The sequence below is a fragment of the Phyllobates terribilis genome, unplaced genomic scaffold (assembly GCF_046119375.1).
Source record: "Phyllobates terribilis strain yellow unplaced genomic scaffold, ASM4611937v1 Scaffold_3__8_contigs__length_932513732, whole genome shotgun sequence".
Classification (NCBI taxonomy): domain Eukaryota; kingdom Metazoa; phylum Chordata; class Amphibia; order Anura; family Dendrobatidae; genus Phyllobates; species Phyllobates terribilis.
In genome coordinates, this window is record NW_027362763.1 from 486,524,938 (window position 1) to 486,544,675 (window position 19,738).

The following is a 19,738-nucleotide window of genomic DNA, read 5'->3' on the forward strand; positions in this document are numbered from 1 at the left end:
ATGTGCTCCAGCATGTAAATCACCGGAATAGCCATGATGATAATGGCATCGTCAGCACTAAACATCTTCGTCGCCATTTCAAAACTGTGCAGAAGGGTGCATAGGTCCCTGATCTGAGACCACTCCTCCAGCGTGATTTGCCCCACCTCTGAATCTCGTTGGCCCAGGCTATACGTCAGAACGTATTGCACCAGGGCTTGTCGGTGCTGCCACAGTCGCTGCAACATGTGCAGAGTTGAATTCCACCGGGTAGGCACATCGCATTTTAGCCGGTGAAGTGGCAGGCCCAACGACTTCTGTAGAGATGTAAGTCGCTGAGCTGCGGGATGCGAACGGCGGAAGTGAGCACACAGCGACCGTGCCCTCTGCAGAAGGCAATCTAGTCTGGGATAGTGGGCTAAAAATTGCTGGACAACCAGGTTCAACACGTGAGCCATACAAGGCACGTGTGTGACATTGCCCCAGCGAAGGGCCGCACCCAGGTTTGCAGCATTGTCGCACACGGCCTTCCCTGGTTTCAGGTCCAGTGGAGACAACCATTCATGAAATTGGTTCTCCAGAGCTGACCACAACTCCTCAGCTGTGTGACTCACATTTCCCAGACATTTCAAAGTAAAAACCGCCTGATGACGTTGAGCCCTACTGCCAGCATAGTAAGGAGGTGTGCAGGATCCCTTCTGCGCAGTTAGAAAGTTTGTGGCATGACCAGACAGGCTTTGGGTGCAGGTGGAAGACCGAGAGGAGGTTGAGGAGGCAGAAGCAGTGGAGGAACTTTGACATAAAGAGGATTGACGCACAACTCGTGGGGACGGCAAGACTTGGACAGCAGCCCCTTGTCCTGCTGTCACCATAGTTACCCAGTGCCCAGTCAGCGACATGTAACGCCCCTGTCCATGCCTACTCGTCCAAGTGTCTGTGGTGAAATGCACCCTGTCACACACAGAGTTTCTCAAAGAAGCGGTGATGTTGTGTGCGACATGCTGGTGGAGCGCAGGCACACCTTTCTTTGAGAAGTAGTGCCGACTGGGCATCTGGTACTGGGGCACTGCGACGAACATAAGGTCTCGAAAATCCTCTGTGTCCACCAGGCGGAAAGGCAGCATTTCTGTAGCCAAGAGCTTGCAGATGGTGAAATTCAACCTCTTAGCTTTCTCATGGCTAGGAGGAAATGGTCTTTTACTTGTCCACATCTGAGGGACCGAGGGCTGGCTATTGTGCTTAGACGGGGTTGATAAGGGTGTCCCCGGCAAACTGCCGGTCTGTGAGGAAGATGCAGGCGGACATGTTAGGTTGCCTTCATCCAAAGGTGGTGCTATCGATGTCGGACAGCGCTCAACACCAGCTGGTGTTACCACCTCCAAAGAAAATGATGACCTGCCAATCACGCTGGCTGTTGCGGGTAAAGAGGTGGCAGGTCTGCGCCCCAAAACAGGTGTGACTGCTGTCCCCCCAGTCACAGAGGATGAAGAGGCCGCGGATGCACAAGATATGGCAGACGGTGGTTGGCCCGGCCGGCTAGGCCGCATTGTAGCACACTGAGCTTCCCACTGCAACTTATGCTTCATGTCCATGTGCCGGTTCATGCATGAAGTACTCAAACTATGTATTTTTTGGCCTCTACTTAGCTTTTGCTGACAAATGTTACAGATAACACGAGTTGGGTCATCTTTATCGATCTGAAAAAATGCCCAGGCTATGCAAGGCTTAGCACCCATGCGACCTGAAGAGCCACCACGACTTGTGGTGAGAGGCAGAGTTGTGTTTGAGGATGCAGTTGTTGACGTGCTTCCAGTACTACGTCTCTGTCCAGGAAGGCGCAACCTGACCTCGTCGTCACTAGCATCTTCCTCCACCTCCTCTGCTGACCTCATCTCTTGGCTGACTGTGGGTTGACAGTAAGTGGGATCTCCAACCTCATCATCATCACCCTGTGTGTTATCACACCCGTCGTCCTCAGAGCCAACCTGTTCCTGCCCTGACAAAAAACTAAAGTTGTCGCTCCAATCAGGTATTTGAGTCTTATCATCGCCTTCCTCATTGTCTCCACCAACAGGAGTTACAGTTTGGGAATGAGGGTCTACATTATGGTCAGAACCTTCTGCGTCTGGTCCTGGATCCGACTCATAAAGATTCTGGGCATCAGTGCAGATCATTTCCTCGTCTGGATTCACAGAAGCGCTGGAGTCGACCTCTGATTCCCAGGCTATAGTATGAATAAACAGCTCTGCAGACTCAACCATCTGTTCTACCTCATACTCAGACGGGCAGCTGGAGATTTGGGAGCTGTGAGGAAGCAAGTGCGATTTGGGTGACACCTTTGAGGACTGGAGTATTTGTGATGTTGAAGTTGATGTGGAGGAGAGCCCACTTAAAGGAGCACTTGATATCCGTTGAAGCACCTGCTGTTTTTGTGCCTCATCTGGAATTTGTAGCGATTGGCGTGGCCGTAAGAAAGGGATCTTATCACATTGTCCGCTAAAAGAAGTAGACATTTTAGTTTGGCTGGAAGATGGTCTTTCTTCTGCAGATGTTACTGTTGCTTTAACACCTACCCCACGGACACAACCTTTTTTCCCCTTCCCAACATGCCTATTCCCCTTTCCACCAGCAGCAGGCCTTTTTCCACTCATTTTGGTGGTTAACTAATTCACAACTCTGGAGTTGTTTGCACAAAAAAACAATGGATGGGAACCGAGCAGAGCTGAGTGGCCAAACTGTGGTATTAGGCCAAAACTATTGGCTGGGTTAGATGCAGAAAAAAATTATATTCAATTTGCAACCTGATGGAGGTCAGTATAGATGGACTAATACAAGTCCCACACACAGCTAGAAGCCCAATATTTTTTCAGAGGTAGATGCAGAAAAAAATATATTCAGTTTGCAACCTGATGGAGGTCAGTATAGATGGACTAATACAACAAGTCCCACACACAGCTAGAAGCCCAATATTTTTTCAGAGGTAGATGCAGAAAAAAATATATTCAGTTTGCAACCTGATGGAGGTCAGTATAGATGGACTAATACAACAAGTCCCACACACAGCTAGAAGCCCAAATATTTTTTCAGAGGTACTGTAGATGCAGATAAAAATTATTTTGAATTTGCAACCTGATGGAGGTCAGTATAGATGGACTAATAGAGAAAGTCCGAAACACTGCTAGAAGGCCAAATATTTTTTCAGAGCTAGATGCAGAAAAAAATTATATTCAGTTTGCAACCTGATGGAGGTCTGTATAGATGGATTAATAGAACAAGACCCACACACAGCTAGAAGCCCAATATTTTTTCAGAGGTAGATGCAGAAAAAAATATATTCAGTTTGCAACCTGATGGAGGTCAGTATAGATGGACTAATACAACAAGTCCCACACACAGCTAGAAGCCCAAATATTTTTTCAGAGGTACTGTAGATGCAGATAAAAATTATTTTGAATTTGCAACCTGATGGAGGTCAGTATAGATGGACTAATAGAGAAAGTCCGACACACTACTAGAAGGCCAAATATTTTTTCAGAGCTAGATGCAGAAAAAAATTATATTCAGTTTGCAACCTGATGGAGGTCAGTATAGATGGACTAATACAACAAGTCCCACACACAGCTAGAAGCCCAATATTTTTTCAGAGGTAGATGCAGAAAAAAATATATTCAGTTTGCAACCTGATGGAGGTCAGTATAGATGGACTGATACAACAAGTCCCACACACAGCTAGAAGCCCAATATTTTTTCAGAGGTAGATGCAGAAAAAAATATATTCAGTTTGCAACCTGATGGAGGTCAGTATAGATGGACTGATACAACAAGTCCCACACACAGCTAGAAGCCCAATATTTTTTCAGAGGTAGATGCAGAAAAAAATATATTCAGTTTGCAACCTGATGGAGGTCAGTATAGATGGACTAATACAACAAGTCCCACACACAGCTAGAAGCCCAAATATTTTTTCAGAGGTACTGTAGATGCAGATAAAAGTTATTTTGAATTTGCAACCTGATGGAGGTCAGTATAGATGGACTAATAGAGAAAGTCCGACACACTGCTAGAAGGCCAAATATTTTTTCAGAGCTAGATGCAGAAAAAAATTATATTCAGTTTGCAACCTGATGGAGGTCTGTATAGATGGATTAATAGAACAAGACCCACACACAGCTAGAAGCCCAATATTTTTTCAGAGGTAGATGCAGAAAAAAATATATTCAGTTTGCAACCTGATGGAGGTCAGTATAGATGGACTAATACAACAAGTCCCACACACAGCTAGAAGCCCAAATATTTTTTCAGAGGTACTGTAGATGCAGATAAAAATTATTTTGAATTTGCAACCTGATGGAGGTCAGTATAGATGGACTAATAGAGAAAGTCCGACACACTGCTAGAAGGCCAAATATTTTTTCAGAGGTACTGTAGATGCAGATAAAAATTATTTTTAATTTGCAACCTGATGGAGGTCAGCATAGATGGACTAATAGAGAAAGTCCGACACACTACTAGAAGGCCAAATATTTTTTCAGAGCTAGATGCAGAAAAAAATTATATTCAGTTTGCAACCTGATGGAGGTCAGTATAGATGGACTAATACAACAAGTCCCACACACAGCTAGAAGCCCAATATTTTTTCAGAGGTAGATGCAGAAAAAAATATATTCAGTTTGCAACCTGATGGAGGTCAGTATAGATGGACTGATACAACAAGTCCCACACACAGCTAGAAGCCCAATATTTTTTCAGAGGTAGATGCAGAAAAAAATATATTCAGTTTGCAACCTGATGGAGGTCAGTATAGATGGACTGATACAACAAGTCCCACACACAGCTAGAAGCCCAATATTTTTTCAGAGGTAGATGCAGAAAAAAATATATTCAGTTTGCAACCTGATGGAGGTCAGTATAGATGGACTAATACAACAAGTCCCACACACAGCTAGAAGCCCAAATATTTTTTCAGAGGTACTGTAGATGCAGATAAAAATTATTTTGAATTTGCAACCTGATGGAGGTCAGTATAGATGGACTAATAGAGAAAGTCCGACACACTGCTAGAAGGCCAAATATTTTTTCAGAGCTAGATGCAGAAAAAAATTATATTCAGTTTGCAACCTGATGGAGGTCAGTATAGATGGATTAATAGAACAAGACCCACACACAGCTAGAAGCCCAATATTTTTTCAGAGGTAGATGCAGAAAAAAATATATTCAGTTTGCAACCTGATGGAGGTCAGTATAGATGGACTAATACAACAAGTCCCACACACAGCTAGAAGCCCAAATATTTTTTCAGAGGTACTGTAGATGCAGATAAAAATTATTTTGAATTTGCAACCTGATGGAGGTCAGTATAGATGGACTAATAGAGAAAGTCCGACACACTGCTAGAAGGCCAAATATTTTTTCAGAGCTAGATGCAGAAAAAAATTATATTCAGTTTGCAACCTGATGGAGGTCAGTATAGATGGACTAATAGAATGATGCTATGCCCAAAAGATTTTACTTCACTAGGTGCAGTAAAAAAATTGGTATTCTATACACAGGTGGTATATCTTGCAACACAGATAGGCTACTCCACTGACTAACACACTCTGCAATAGGCCAAAAAGGATTAGCTTTGCTAGATTCAGCCAAATGCTGTGAAAAAAACTTGCACAGCACTGGCACAGACCTGCCTGGCAAAAACTGATAGGAACTGATGTAACCTAGTCCTGAAAAGGACTCCAATTACAATTAGTCTTTACTCCCACAACCTATCTATTTAAGAGCACAGACCTGCCTGATAAAAGTCGTAGGAAATGCTGTAACCTAGTCCTTAAAAGGACTGCAATCACAACTATTCCCTACTCCCAAGCTATCTGTATATTTGTGCGAAAATTGGCTTGAAATTAACAAGGTATAGCGCACACAGCAACAGCGGTGCCGTCTAACACGCAGCTGCAGCAGTGAGAAAATGGTGGCGACGGGGAAAATGGCTTGGTCTTATAGGGCAAGGACATGTGACATACACTGCCAATGACACATGCCCTTGCTTGTGTGAAAAAAAGCACTTCGCTCCGTGTGTGCGCTGCTGATAGGCTGACAGATTGCACCTCCCCACTGTAAATGCGGGAAAGAGAAAAAAAAATGGAGATCTTCATTGTTCCTGCAGAGATCCATCCCCTGCCCCTCCCCCCACCCCGCTGTACACTCAAACTGCGTATTAACATTAATTTTCATCATTACTGAGAAAAAATCCAGTTATGATTTTGGTGCACGAACAGTTATCGAACATAACCTCGAACAGCCGAATTTTTCTCAAATTGTTCGTGTTCGCCGAACGGCTCGAACACCGCCCAAAACAGCTTGAATTTGAGATTGGCGAACAGTTCGAGTAGAACAACGCTCATCTCTAGTCAGTATCACAAATAAACATTTACATCCAGGTACCTTATAGATGACATCGTCTCTGATTCAAGTGGTTCCAATCCCTTTTGTATCCATGTAGTACAGACGCCATGATGAGATTTCACGCCCAGAGCTCGTTTCTGCAGACTTTTCTCTTCTTCATCTTTAGCAGCACTTTCAAAACAGTGCCCTTAGAAATAAAAATGTCATTATACTGTCCATAAATAAAAATATCTCCCATGCTGTGCCCCTGAATATATAATTGCCCCTCACTATGTTTCTTTCATACAGTATCCCCCTCACACTGCCCTTCTCCATAATGTCCACCCACACTGCCCCTCTCTATAATGTCCACCATACACTGCCCCTTTCCATAACATCCCCAAAAAAAATACCCCTCTCCATAATATCTCCCCCATGCTGCCCCTTTCTATAATATCTCCCCCACACTGCCCCTCTCCATAATATCTCACCCATACTACCCCTCTTCATAATATCTTCTCCACACTGCCCTCTCCATAATATCTCCCCACACAGCCCCTTTCCATAATATCTCCCCTACACAGCTTCCATCCAGAATTTTCCCTCACACTGCTGCTCTCCATAATGTCCCCCCCAAACTGCATCTTTCCATAATTTTTCCCCCACCCTGCATAATACTATGCCCCCTTTCACAAATCCCACTTATTGCCTAATAATGTACCCATTGCTCCATAATGTGCCCCATAATATCCCCATTGCCACATAAAGTCCCCCATAGCTCCATAATGTCCTCAATGATGTCCCCCATTGTCCCATAATGGACCCTGGTAAGTAACACTAAACAAAAAGCAAACACATTTCCTCTCATTTTTAAAGCTGATTAATGCTTTGCACCTTTTGGTGAACCCTCTGTATTTGCTCCCATGAAGTTTTCTCTTTATGGTACACTTACGTACTGAAACACCTACTTCCTGGAGAGTGTTCTTCACTTGGGTGGATCTTGTGAAGGGGTTTTTCTTCACCATGGTAAGGATTCTGCGATCATCCACCACTGTTGTCTTCAGTCGACATCCAGGTCTTTTTGAGTTCCCAGTTTTTGCAGAATGTACCAAACTGTTCATTTGGCTACTTGCATTCCTTTGGCATACTGGCTATCTATCTGATGTATTTTTTTTTCAGCTTAATGATGGTCTGTTTCTCTTCCATTGAGAGCTCATTTGACGGCATGTCGTGTGTTCACAGCAACAGCTTCCAAATGCAAATGCCACACCTGAAATCAACTCCAGACCATTTACCTGCTCAATTAATGATGGATTAATGGGGGAATAGCCCATGCAGCCCATTTAAGAGCTTTTGAGACAATTGTCCAATTATATTTTGTTCCTTTACAAAGAGACAGCATCATATTAAAGAGCTGTAATTTCTAAATCCTTATTCCACTTAGGATGTGAATACCCTACAATTAAAGGCTGCACTTTAGGCCAATAATGATAATCTTGAATTTGTTTTGGTAGACAGCTAAAATGCGAACACTTGTGTTACTGTCCAAATATTTCTGAACCTTATTGTATGTGCAACACAAAGGAGACATTTGGACTGGTGTATATACTGTAGATCACAAAGGAAACACAGTAACTGGTGTATGTACAGTACTTAGGAGACACTAGGACTGATGTATATAGATCACAAAGGAGACACCGGGACTGGTGTATATATAGTTCAGTAGTGAAGGCTGCGAGTGCATGTTCACAGTCCAGGGAGGAATTAAAGGCCGATGGCCCAATCACCTTGGTCCCCAGGAATCTGCCTGTGGGCCAGAGGAAATTACACCCCCAGACGACATGAATAACATTGATCCTAGTGCTGTGAGTTTTTTTCACGAACAGCCCTCAGACTGAAAATGTGTTCGTGTGAACCTACCTTTAACAATGTATCATGAAAAAAAAGATGAAACTAGGAAATAACTCTTAAGTACAATGTCTTTCTGGTTTCATCTGTGTCTCACGGATCCCCATAGACTTTAAAAGAAAACTGTCCGGTCCCCCATGCCCTCCAAACCAACAGCATTTACCTATATATTACTTAATTCCCTGCCTAACCATGCCTTTATACCCTTAGTCATTTAAATCCATGTTTAAAAAAAGTATTTATAACCTCAGTTTTTCTTATGCTACCTAGGGCTTTGACTAGTCAATGGGGGTGTTCGTTTCCCCAGACAAGTCAGCCCTCTTTGCATTTTAACACGCCCCTGCGGGCATGCTAATATAATTTGCAAGAGTTGGCATCATTGCCAGCTCACAGGAAACTAACGCTCCATTGACTAGTCAAAACACTAATTAGCATAAGAAAAACAAACCTTATAAATACTTTTTTAAAACATTGGTTTAAGTGACTAAGGTTATAAAGGCATGGTTAGGCAGGGAATTTAGTGATACATTTGTAAATGCTGCCGGATTGGAGGGCATGGGGGACCTGATAGGTTCCCTTTAATGGCCAAGTCTGATCCTCAAAATGGATGAGAATAGGAAATGTTCTAAGTCTCACAGACCGGAACCACTGGTCTGTTTTAAAACGCATATGTCTATGCATCAATAAAACTCTATGAGTTAGTGTGATGTTCAAAAAAAAAATGTACAACACATCGACGTGTCAATGTAGCCCTAGTGGAATTATGCAGGAGCTTTTAGCTACATAATAGATATATGAAAAAACCAAAGAAAGTACTGTAAATGAATAAATAGTATCAATCTATTTTGAAAACATTTGGTTTTAATGTTTTGCTCTGTTTAGCTGTCAATTAATCCATGCTAAAGAATAAGTGCAGTTTGGTGTAAAATGAAATTACTTAATCTGGATGTGACCATTGTAAAAAAAAAAAAAAGAAGTTTTCTAATCCTATCATTGACCCATTAAGAACGAGGGCGTTTTTCATTTTCATGATTTTGTTTTTTATTATTCTAACAAGAGACATAACTTTTTTATTTTTCCGTCGACATAGAATGAATACATTTTGCCATATAATGTATTGAAAAGCTATAAAAAAATCCAAATAGGATGAAACGGTGAAAAATATTCTGCCATTGTGTTTCAGGTTTTATTTTTACAGCATTCATTGTGCAGAAAAATTACCTGGAAACATGATTGCCCAGTTGAGTGCAATTACGCCAGTAACAAACTTGCTTTGATTTTTTAAGTGAAAAAAATTCTGAAATTTTCAAATAAAACTATTTTGCTTTGTGTCACCATTTTCCAATGCCTATAACATTTTTATTTTCTGCTTATGTAGCTGAGTGAGGGCTTGTTTTTTGGGTAGTGAGCTGATGTTTTTATTCATGCCAATTCAGGATATACAGTGGTGTGAAAAAGTGTTTGCCCCTGCCTGATATCTTATTCTTTGGCATGTTTGTCACACTTAAATGTTTCAGATCACAAAACAAATTTAAATATTAGACAAAGATAACACAAGTAAACACAAAATTCAGTTTTTAAATGAAGGTCTTTATTATTAAATGAAAAGAAATCCAAACCTACAGGGCTCTGTGTGAAAAAGTGATTGCCCCCCAAACCTAAAAACTGGTTGGGCCACCCTTAGCAGCAACAACTGCAATCAAGCATTTGCGATAACTGGCAATGAGTCTTTTACAACGCTCTGGAGGAATTTTGGCCCACTCACCTTTGCAAAAAAATTGTTGTAATTCAGCCACATTGGAGGGTTTCCGAGTGTTAACCACCTTTTTAAGCTCATCCAACACCATCTCAATCGGATTAGGGTCAGGACTTTGACTAGGCCACTCCAAAGTCTTAAATTTGTTTTTCTTAAGCCATTCAGAGGTGGAATTACTCGTGTGTTTTGGATAATTGTCCTGCTACATAACCCAGGTGTACTTCAGCTTCAAGTCACGAACAGATGGCCTGACATTCTTTTTCAGGATTTTTTGGTAGACAGTAGAATTCATTGTTCCATTTACCACAGCAAGTCTTCCAGGTCCTGAAGCAGCAAAACAGCCCCAGATCATCACACTACCACCACCACTACCACTGTTGGCATGATGTTCCTTTTCTGAAATGCTGTGTTACTTCTACGCCAGATGTAATGGGACATACACCTTCCAAAAAGTTTAACTTTTGTCTCATCAGTCAACAGAGTATTCTCCCAAAAGTCTTGGCGATCATCAAGATGTTTTATGGCAAAACTGAGACAAGCCTTTATGTTCTTTTTGCTCAACAGTGGTTTTCGTCTTGGAAATCTGCCATGCATGCCATTTTTGCCCAATCTCTTTCTTATATTGGAGTCATGAACCTTAACTGAGACAGGTGAGGCCTGCAGTTCTTTGGATGTTGTTGTGGTTTTTTTTGTGACCTCTTAGATGAGTCGTGGCTGTACTCTTGGGGTAATTTTGGTCAGTCAGCCTGACCTGGGAAGGTTCACCACTGTTCTATGTTTTCACCATTTGTGGATAATGGCTCTCACTGTGGTTCGCTGGAATCCCAAAGCTTAAGAAATGGCTTTATAACCTTTTACAAACTGATAGATCTCAATTACTTTGGTTCTCATTTGTTCCTGAATTTCTTTGGATGATGTCTAGCTTTTGAGGATCTTTTGGTCTACTTCTCTTCATTAGGCAGGTCCTATTTAAGTGATTTCTTGATGGAGAACAGGCGTGGCAATAATCAGGTCTGTGTGTGGCTAGGAAAATTGAACTCGGCTTCCCAAAGAAGTGATAAATCACAGTTAATTTATGCTTGAAGGGGGGAAATCACTTTTTCACACAGGGTCCTGTAGATATGGATATCTATATCCCTTAATTATAAAGACCTTCATTTAAAAATTGCATTTTGTGTTTACTTGTGTTATCATTGTCTAATATTTCAATTTCTTTTGTGATCTGAAACATTTAAGTGTGACAAACTTGCAAAAGAATAAGAAATCAGGAAGGGGCAAACACTTCTTCACACCACTGTATATGACATTTTGATCACATTTTATTGCATTTATTTAGGGAGGTGAGGTGACCAATAAAATGAAATGTGGTGTTTTAGTTTTTGCCTCTCTATGGTGTTTACGGTATAAGAATTCATTCTACATTTTGATAAATCATACTTTTATACAAGTGGCAATACTAAATAGTGGGGTTATTTAAATTCTTATTTTTTTTATATTTTTCAAAACTTTTTTTTATTTTTTACATTTTTTTTAGTCCCATTAGGGGATTTGAACCTGCAAATGTTTGATTGCTTATACTATGTATAATACTACCATAATGTAGTGAATTGTGAAAATCATGGTCTACTATGGTGCTCAGCCCATGGTTGAGCTTCAGAGAAGTATCAAGGTGGCAGCGGCTGGGGTCTTCATCAGAATCCCAGCTGTCATGATAACCCATCAGTTCCCCGGGCAATCACTATGCAGGCAGCTGATGGGAGCCAATTCGAGCAAGCATTGCATGTGTTCTATTTAAATGCCGCTGTCAGAAATTGAAGGTGACATCTAAATGGTTAACAGCCAGCTCGGGCCGCAGCTGTTAGACACAAATCAGCTGCATGTGGAGCGAACTCAGCTCATGAGTCCCCTCCACGCATGCGGAACCATTCCCAAGGCAGAAATTCACATTATAATGCGGTAAGGGCCAATCAATGGCCAAGACCAACATAATAGAAAAAAATAGTTGTGAGACAATTAAAAATAGAACATTTGTATATTGAAGCACAGGCCAAACAAGCATTAAAATATAAAATATAATAAAAAATATACACAATAGCAATAGTTCCTTTTCAATATGGTTCACTAGTGGTCAGTGTCATCCAAACATGTTTTTAACAAACTCCAATCTATCTCTCTAATACAGACAACGATTAAATGGATCAGTTACTTCCATTATTTCTAATTGCATTTGTGCAAATACTTCTGCTATTGGAAATGCCACAGTCTGTTCTCCACTAAAAGGCGTGTTCAAGGCTTTGCTTTATTACAGCATCGTGGTACAAACGTTCTTCCCTTAGGATTTTCATGTCTTTATGTAGTAACCATTAGATAATTGAGGCCATCTACATTTCTTGCTTCCGTAAGGGTCAATGAACCAGTTTCTTCTGATGTGGAACCAAGACTCGCATCTGTATCTGAAAGGTAAACTCATATCACACATTTATTCAAATTAAAGGCCAAGGAAAGTGATCTAATGTGGAAATTAAAACCATTTAATGGAAAATAAGACACGATGAAGCGCCAGTGTATTGTTAATTGAATGAGAACATGCAAGATATTGTGTACTGTGAATGCTATCCCTGCTCTTTAATCACAAAATGGAATTGTATATCACATTTTACCATCATAACTAAAGCTGTTGAAAGAAGAAATAGGGAATAGGAATTTCATTGCGAATGAAAATAAAGAATATTTACTGAATACGACAGATTTATTATACCTGTAATGTTCATGCACCGTATAAAAAATATTAACGTGTTAATGTATATTAATACTGATTTTACATAGTAAATTGTAGAGATTATTTGTAATGTTGGGAAAAGGTATTTTCATTACAAAGATATACAGAAATGCCCTCCTGCTGCGGTATGTCTTTAGCATCTCTGACCTTGATGGAGTACCATATGGCCATCATTTCATCATGCATTCATCCTATGTACATTACGTCAAACAAAATCAGAGCTCAAAACATAGTGTCACTCCATAAAGACTAAGGATAAAGACTTACTTACATGAACAGAAAATTAGATTAAAAGTAAATGAATAAGCATGCACAATAGAAATGAGCGGATCAGACAATATTCAAATTTACCTGTTTGTATGGATTCTCTGTGAACTGAATGTCCCTTATTATGATCTAGGATCTTTCCAGACCCCAGAGCATAATAAAAGTAGGAAAATAAAAAAAATAAAAAGAATAGACGTTTAGAAAATAAAAAAAATTCCGTACTTACACTCAACTTATGGCTCACCTCTCCGGCCCCTACATTCTGCACAGTCCCACGTACAGTGCTCGGTGCATCTTCTTGTCCCCGCCGATGAGCACTGAATTCCCGGGCCTCTTCACACTAGGCCAGGACGTCCGGCCCTCACGAGGCCTTGGATGTTTCTACGCAAGCACACGTAAGGTCATGAAGACATAATATCACAATGTATGCCAAGACCTGTGTGAAAACATCCTGGGATTCATTAGAGCCGGAAGTCTTGACCTAACATGAAGAGATCATGGCTTGGCGATGGTGACAAGAATATGCGAGCTAGTATATGGACCAGTACACAGTCGTAACAACTTTAAAGCCAATTGCTTAAAGAAATGGCTGTAATAGCACTGTAATACTGATTAAATTGATGATTTGGTGAAGAAATTTGTTGTTCTTCTTTAATCACCATTTGAAGTTTTCTGTTTGATTTTGGTATACAGTGGCCAGACTCTATAATGGGTCTTCTCCTCCTTGTCTGAGATTCCAAAGCCCCTCCACTTGCCTTCAGCTTTTGATTGACCTGCCTCCTCTGTTCGAGATCTCGGCAGTGACCTGTCATTCACAGGCCGGAGGCGGTGGGGCTGGGGAATCACAGATGGAGAAGAGAAGACCCAGTGAACAGTCCGGCCCCTGTGCACCGAAATCTAATTAGCAGAACACTTCAAATGCTGATTAAAGAAGAAAAACAAAGCAGATTTCTTCCCCAAATGTATCAATGTAATCAGTAATACAGCCCCATCACAGTTATTTCTTTATTTTCTATTATAAAATCATGTTGACAGGTTCTCTTTAAAGTAATACTCTAGTAATATTACAGCTACTGATCCTGTGAAGGCTCTGATTCCAGCTTCTATGCCCCGCTGATTAGGGGATCCACAGATGTCCTCCATAATGGTTAATGGTGTCAGTGAAAACACTGTGTGGGATCTGGGGTCATAGATAGAAGAGTTTACAGTCTATCCCTCAACCAGCAGGGGTCATTTAACTAATAATTTAGGACTTTATAATAAACACTTCTAAACACAAAAGAATAGAAAAAAATCCTAAATCACAAAATATTGAGCTATAAAAAGTTGTTCAACTGCCTGAAAACACCTGTCGCCAACAGCAATGTTGACACTAGCCCTTCTGAACCCGTGCCAGCTGTACTATGCTAGCTATTTGTCTGTAAACATTGGATCCCATAGTTTAGTTGCATAATTTACTTACTAGCCACATAGATCACATGCCAATCATTCCATAACAGCATAGAATCACAATCACATCTTATGCCCTTTGCCAGGAGATGCATTCTATAAAATATTCTTCAGCTATCAGTACTCTTATCTGTAGAAAGTAAAGTGGTGTTCACACTAATGTTCTGGGCTCTATTTAAAAAAAAGTCACGTAAAGGTATATTTTAATGATATTAATGGATCCCATAAACTTGTAAAAGGACCATCAAGTAATCACCTGGGTTCCATGTTAATGGGTAGAATAGCTAAACAAACTATTCTATTCTGTCCACCCCAGGAAATGTAGGTAAGGGAATGGGAGAAAATAGTGTCAGTGTGAACAGTGGCAAATGCATAACATTGACCAAACCAAGCAACAAAAAATACCACATCCACTAAGTCAACATGCCGTCACCCAAGGTGTAGGAAAGATTAAATGCAACACAAAGGGAAGAGGGAAATGGGGACCAAGACTATAGGGAAAGGGGGTAGTGGAGACCTTCTAGGCTGACCTTATATAACCCTGTCTCCCCTAACATCCATATATTGCACCAATCGCCGCACAGGAACCTCGCCCTGTATTTCCCTGGCATTTGGCCCTGGCTAGAAAAGGGAGGGGATGAGCACTAATCCCCACTGACAACTATAGACAACAAGGGGGAACAAACAAGGGAAGATAGCTTAGCTTTAGTTGACTTCAGAGAGATGAACACACGTCCTCTTAGCACTAGAGAGGAAGTAGTAATGCACTTGCTCCAAGCCTTTACAGGGGTCATGTGAGTATCACCGGCACCTCCCTCTAGCAAACAGTAGGAATTTATACATTTAGGCCAGGGTGTTAATTAGCAAGAGGAAGGTAGCCGCTGGGTCCTAGAGAGACAGATTCTAAGAAGGTGTCTGTAATGCAAAATGAAGGGATCTCCTGCAACCAACTACAGGGCGACTGTCTGTCACTTCTGACACATCCGTAACAGTACCCCCCCACTACGAGTGGCCTCCGGACACTCAGGACAGGGTTTCTCAGGATAAGAGGTGTGGAATGAATGAACCAACCTGGGAGTGTTCACCTCTGATGCTGAAACTCACATCCTCTCCTCTGGACCATAACCCTTAAAGTGCACCAAGTATTGCAGAGAATGACGTTGGAGATGAGAATCCACAATCCTCGAAATCTGGAACTCCAGATTACCATCAACCATTACTGGGGGTGATGGTAGAGGTGAGGGCTCAAGAGGTTCCACATACAGTACAGACCAAAAGTTTGGACACACCTTCTCATTTAAAGATTTTTCTGTATTTTCATGACTATGAAAATTGTACATTCACACTGAAGGCATCAAAACTATGAATTAACACATGTGGAATTATATACTTAACAAAAAAGTGAAACAACTGAAAATATGTCTTATATTCTAGGTTCTTCAAAGTAGCCACCTTTTGCTTTGATGACTGCTTTGCACACTCTTGGCATTCTCTTGATGAGCTTCAAGAGGTAGTCATCGGAAATGGTTTTCACTTCACAGGTGTGCCCTGTCAGGTTTAATAAGTGGCATTTCTTGCCTTATAAATGTGGTTGGGACCATCAGTTGTGTTGTGCAGAAGTCTGGTGGATACACAGCTGATAGTCCTACTGAATAGACTGTTAGAATTTGTATTATGGCAAGAAGAAAGCAGCTAAGTAAATAAAAACGAGTGGCCATCATTACTTTAAGAAATGAAGGTCAGTCAGTCCGAAAAATTGGGCAAACTTTGAAAATGTCCCCAAGTGCAGTTGCAAAAACCATCAAGTGCTACAAAGAAACTGGCTCACATGAGGACCGCCCCAGGAAAGGAAGACCAAGAGTCACCTCTGCTTCTGAGGATAAGTTTATCCGAGTCACCAGCCTCAGAAATAGCAGGTTAACAGCAGCTCAGATTAGAGACCAGGTCAATACCACACAGAGTTCTAGCAGCAGACACATCTCTACAACAACTGTTAAGAGGAGACTTTGTGCAGCAGGCCATCATGGTAAAATAGCTGCTAGGAAACCACTGCTAAGGACAGGTAACAAGCAGAAGAAACTTGTTTGGGCTAAAGAACACAAGGAATGGACATTAGACCAGTGGAAATCTGTGCTTTGGTTTGAGATCTTTGGTTCCAACCACCGTGTCTTTGTGCGATGTAGAAAAGGTGAACGGATGGACTCTACATGCCTGGTTCCCACCGTGAAGCATGGAGGAGGATGTGTGATGGTGTGGGGGTGCTTTGTTGGTGACACTGTTTTCGATTTATTCAAAATTGAAGGCATACTGAACCAGCATGGCTACCACAGCATCTTGCAGCGGCATGCTATTCCATCCGGTTTGCGTTTAGTTGGACCATCATTTATTTTTCAACAGGACAATGACCCCAAACACACCTCCAGGCTGTGTAAGGGCTATTTGACCAAGAAGGGGAGTGATGGGGTGCTACGCCAGATGACCTGGCCTCCACAGTCACCAGACCTGAACCCAATCGAGATGGTTTGGGGTGAGATGGACCACAGAGTGAAGGCAAAAGGGCCAACAAGTGCTAAGCATCTCTGGGAACTCCTTCAAGATTGTTGGAAGACCATTTCCGGTGACTACCTCTTGAAGCTCATCAAGAGAATGCCAAGAGTGTGCAAAGCAGTCATCAAAGCAAAAGGTGGCTACTTTGAAGAACCTAGAATATAAGACATATTTTCAGTTGTTTCACACTTTTTGTTAAGTATATAATTCCTCATGTGTTAATTCATAGTTTTGATGCCTTCAGTGTGAATGTACAATTTTCAAAGTCATGAAAATACAGAAAAATCTTTAAATGAGAAGGTGTGTCCAAACTTTTGGTCTGTACTGTACTTCTTGAGTAAGGACCTGTGGAACATGTTGTGGACCTTAAGGGCCTGAGGAAGTTCAAGATGGAATGCTGCTGGGTTAATGATGCCGGTTATTTTATAGGAACCAATAAACCTAGGTCCCAGCTTTCAAGAAGGAACTTTCAATATTATATTCTTGGTAGACAACCACACAAAGCCATTCACATTCAGGTCTAGACCTGGCAAGCATTTTCCGTCAGCCATACATTTATACCTGTCTCCCATGATCTTTAAATTACTCAGAACATCCCGCCATTCTGAGGAAAGCAACGAAGCAAACCGTTCCTCCTCAGGAACTCCTGAAGCTCCTCCCCCACTAAAGGTACCAAACTGTGGGTAGTAACCGTATGCACCGAAGAACGGTGACCTGCCAGTGGATTCTTGACTATGATTATTAATGGCAAATTTTGCCAGCGGTAAGTACGATGTCCAATCTGTTATGCACACGCCTGGACTGACTGGCGTGTGCGGGTGTTGTGGTTCCACTGGACCATGGACCGGAGAGTGCCTGGAGGGGCGTGACTAAGTATTCACCCGATCCGACCAGGGTCGCACGACGGCATACGACGCCAGTGCACCAAGGAGGAACCGAGCAGAGGGACCAGGTGCTACTCCAGGACAGACCCCGGACACGGCTGTTGACCCACACAGGGGAATACAGGAACAGGCTGGTAGGCTGGCACACAGACTGGTGGGTATAGGCAGGCACGACTGGTATGCAGGCAGGCGGGTATGCAGGCAGGGGGGTAAAGGCAAGCACAGCTAGAGTGCAGACAGGGAGGCACTAGCAGGTAGGAACACAGGCGGGATAGGACCCAGTACACACCGGGACTCAGGAACAATACAGGCAGAGGGTTACAGGCAAGCACAGCTAGAGTGCAGACAAGGCTGAGCAGGGAGGACAGGGCTCTGTTCACACGGAACAGACAGGAAGGGAAAGACAGAGCCAGATACTCACACAGTACTTGCAGAGACAACAAGCAGGAGTTAGGTACGAGTTCAGACTCTGCAGAAAAAGGAAGGGAACGGACATAGAGGCAAAACAGGTAAAGGACAGGAGAGAGTTCAGACTGGAACTGAGTGTACGGAGGAGACCGACACTGCAGAGGGATACAGGAGCGGGTCTGGGAATACGGCCCCCAGAGAGGCGGAACGAACAGGCAAGGAGCGTGTTCAGACAGGACAGACCAGACGTAGGAGTGGGTCTAGGAAATCGGCCACTAGAAGGCGGAACGAACAGGCAAGGAGCGTGTTCAGACAGGACAGACCAGACACAGGAGCGGGTCTAGGAAATCGGCCACTAGAAGGCGAGAGGAACAGGCTAGGAGCGTGTTCAGACAGGACAGACAAGAGAACACAGAAAGGAGTCAGTTCAGACACGGGAGCTGATACCGCAAAGCAGGAGACATACAGGACTCAGTTCAGACACGGGAACTGATACAAAAAGCAGGAGACAAGAGACGGGACCTGGCACCTTCAGAGTGCAAGCACACACTGAAGGAAACACTATGCTCAGGCCGGGATAGAAGGGAGCTGCTGAGCTATATACCAAGTGACAGACAGCAATAGGCTGAGGACGCACAAGGGGTGTGACCCACAGCAGGTACAAAAGGCAGGAAGTGATCGGGCGCCGCCCTTAAGCAGCAGAAACAGACACAAACAGACAGCATGGAGGGAAGCCAGAGAGACATTCTGGACAGGAGATCAAGTGCGCCCTCTTGCACAGTGGGAGATGGACCACCATGCAAGGACGCCGCCAGGTATGTTACAGTACCTCCCCCCTTACGCCCCCTCTTCTTCAGGCCTGCCAGAATCTTCCGCAGGGAATTCGAGGGCCAGTCGTTCACTGGGTTGGAGGGGGACAGAGACTTAAGGGTAATCTCTGCTTCGAGGTACATCTTGTCAAGCTCACAGGAAGAAATAGACGGGTTATCAGGTACATAATGAGGAAAAGTCACTGTCTCTTTGTTATCTGGTGGTATCCCGGAGGATTCAGGAAACAACTGGAGGTCCTCCGCCGGGTCAGAAGAGTGCAGAGGCTCAGAGAAAACAACTGCTTCAGAGTACACTAGGTCGGACTCACTGGAGGAAGCAGGCGAGGTATCGGGTACCGAGTATAGGAAAGTCTCTGTCCATTCACCACCAGGTGGCACCCCGAAGGGTTCTGGAGACAGCTGGCGGTCCTCCGCCTGGTCAGAGGGGTGTAGAGACTCACGGGTAACCTCTGCTTCAGAGTACACTAGGTCGGACTCACTGGAGGAAGCAGGCGAGGTATCGGGTACCGAGTATAGGAAAGTCTCTGTCCATTCACCACCAGGTGGCACCCCGAAG

General features: G+C 42.8%; 1 protein-coding gene across 2 annotated transcripts in view; it reads right to left on the reverse strand.

Annotated features, from left to right (window-relative positions):
* Window positions 1–11,230: 11,230 nt before the first annotated feature.
* The window catches only part of ROS1 (ROS proto-oncogene 1, receptor tyrosine kinase), a 422,859-nt gene continuing 414,351 nt past the window's right edge, over window positions 11,231–19,738 (reverse strand). For both annotated transcript variants that reach the window (XM_073675912.1, XM_073675911.1), the window contains one exon: window positions 11,231–12,471. In XM_073675912.1, the coding sequence (XP_073532013.1) occupies window positions 12,368–12,471 (104 nt within the window). In that variant the 3' untranslated portion in view covers window positions 11,231–12,367. The remainder of the gene's footprint in view (window positions 12,472–19,738) is intronic.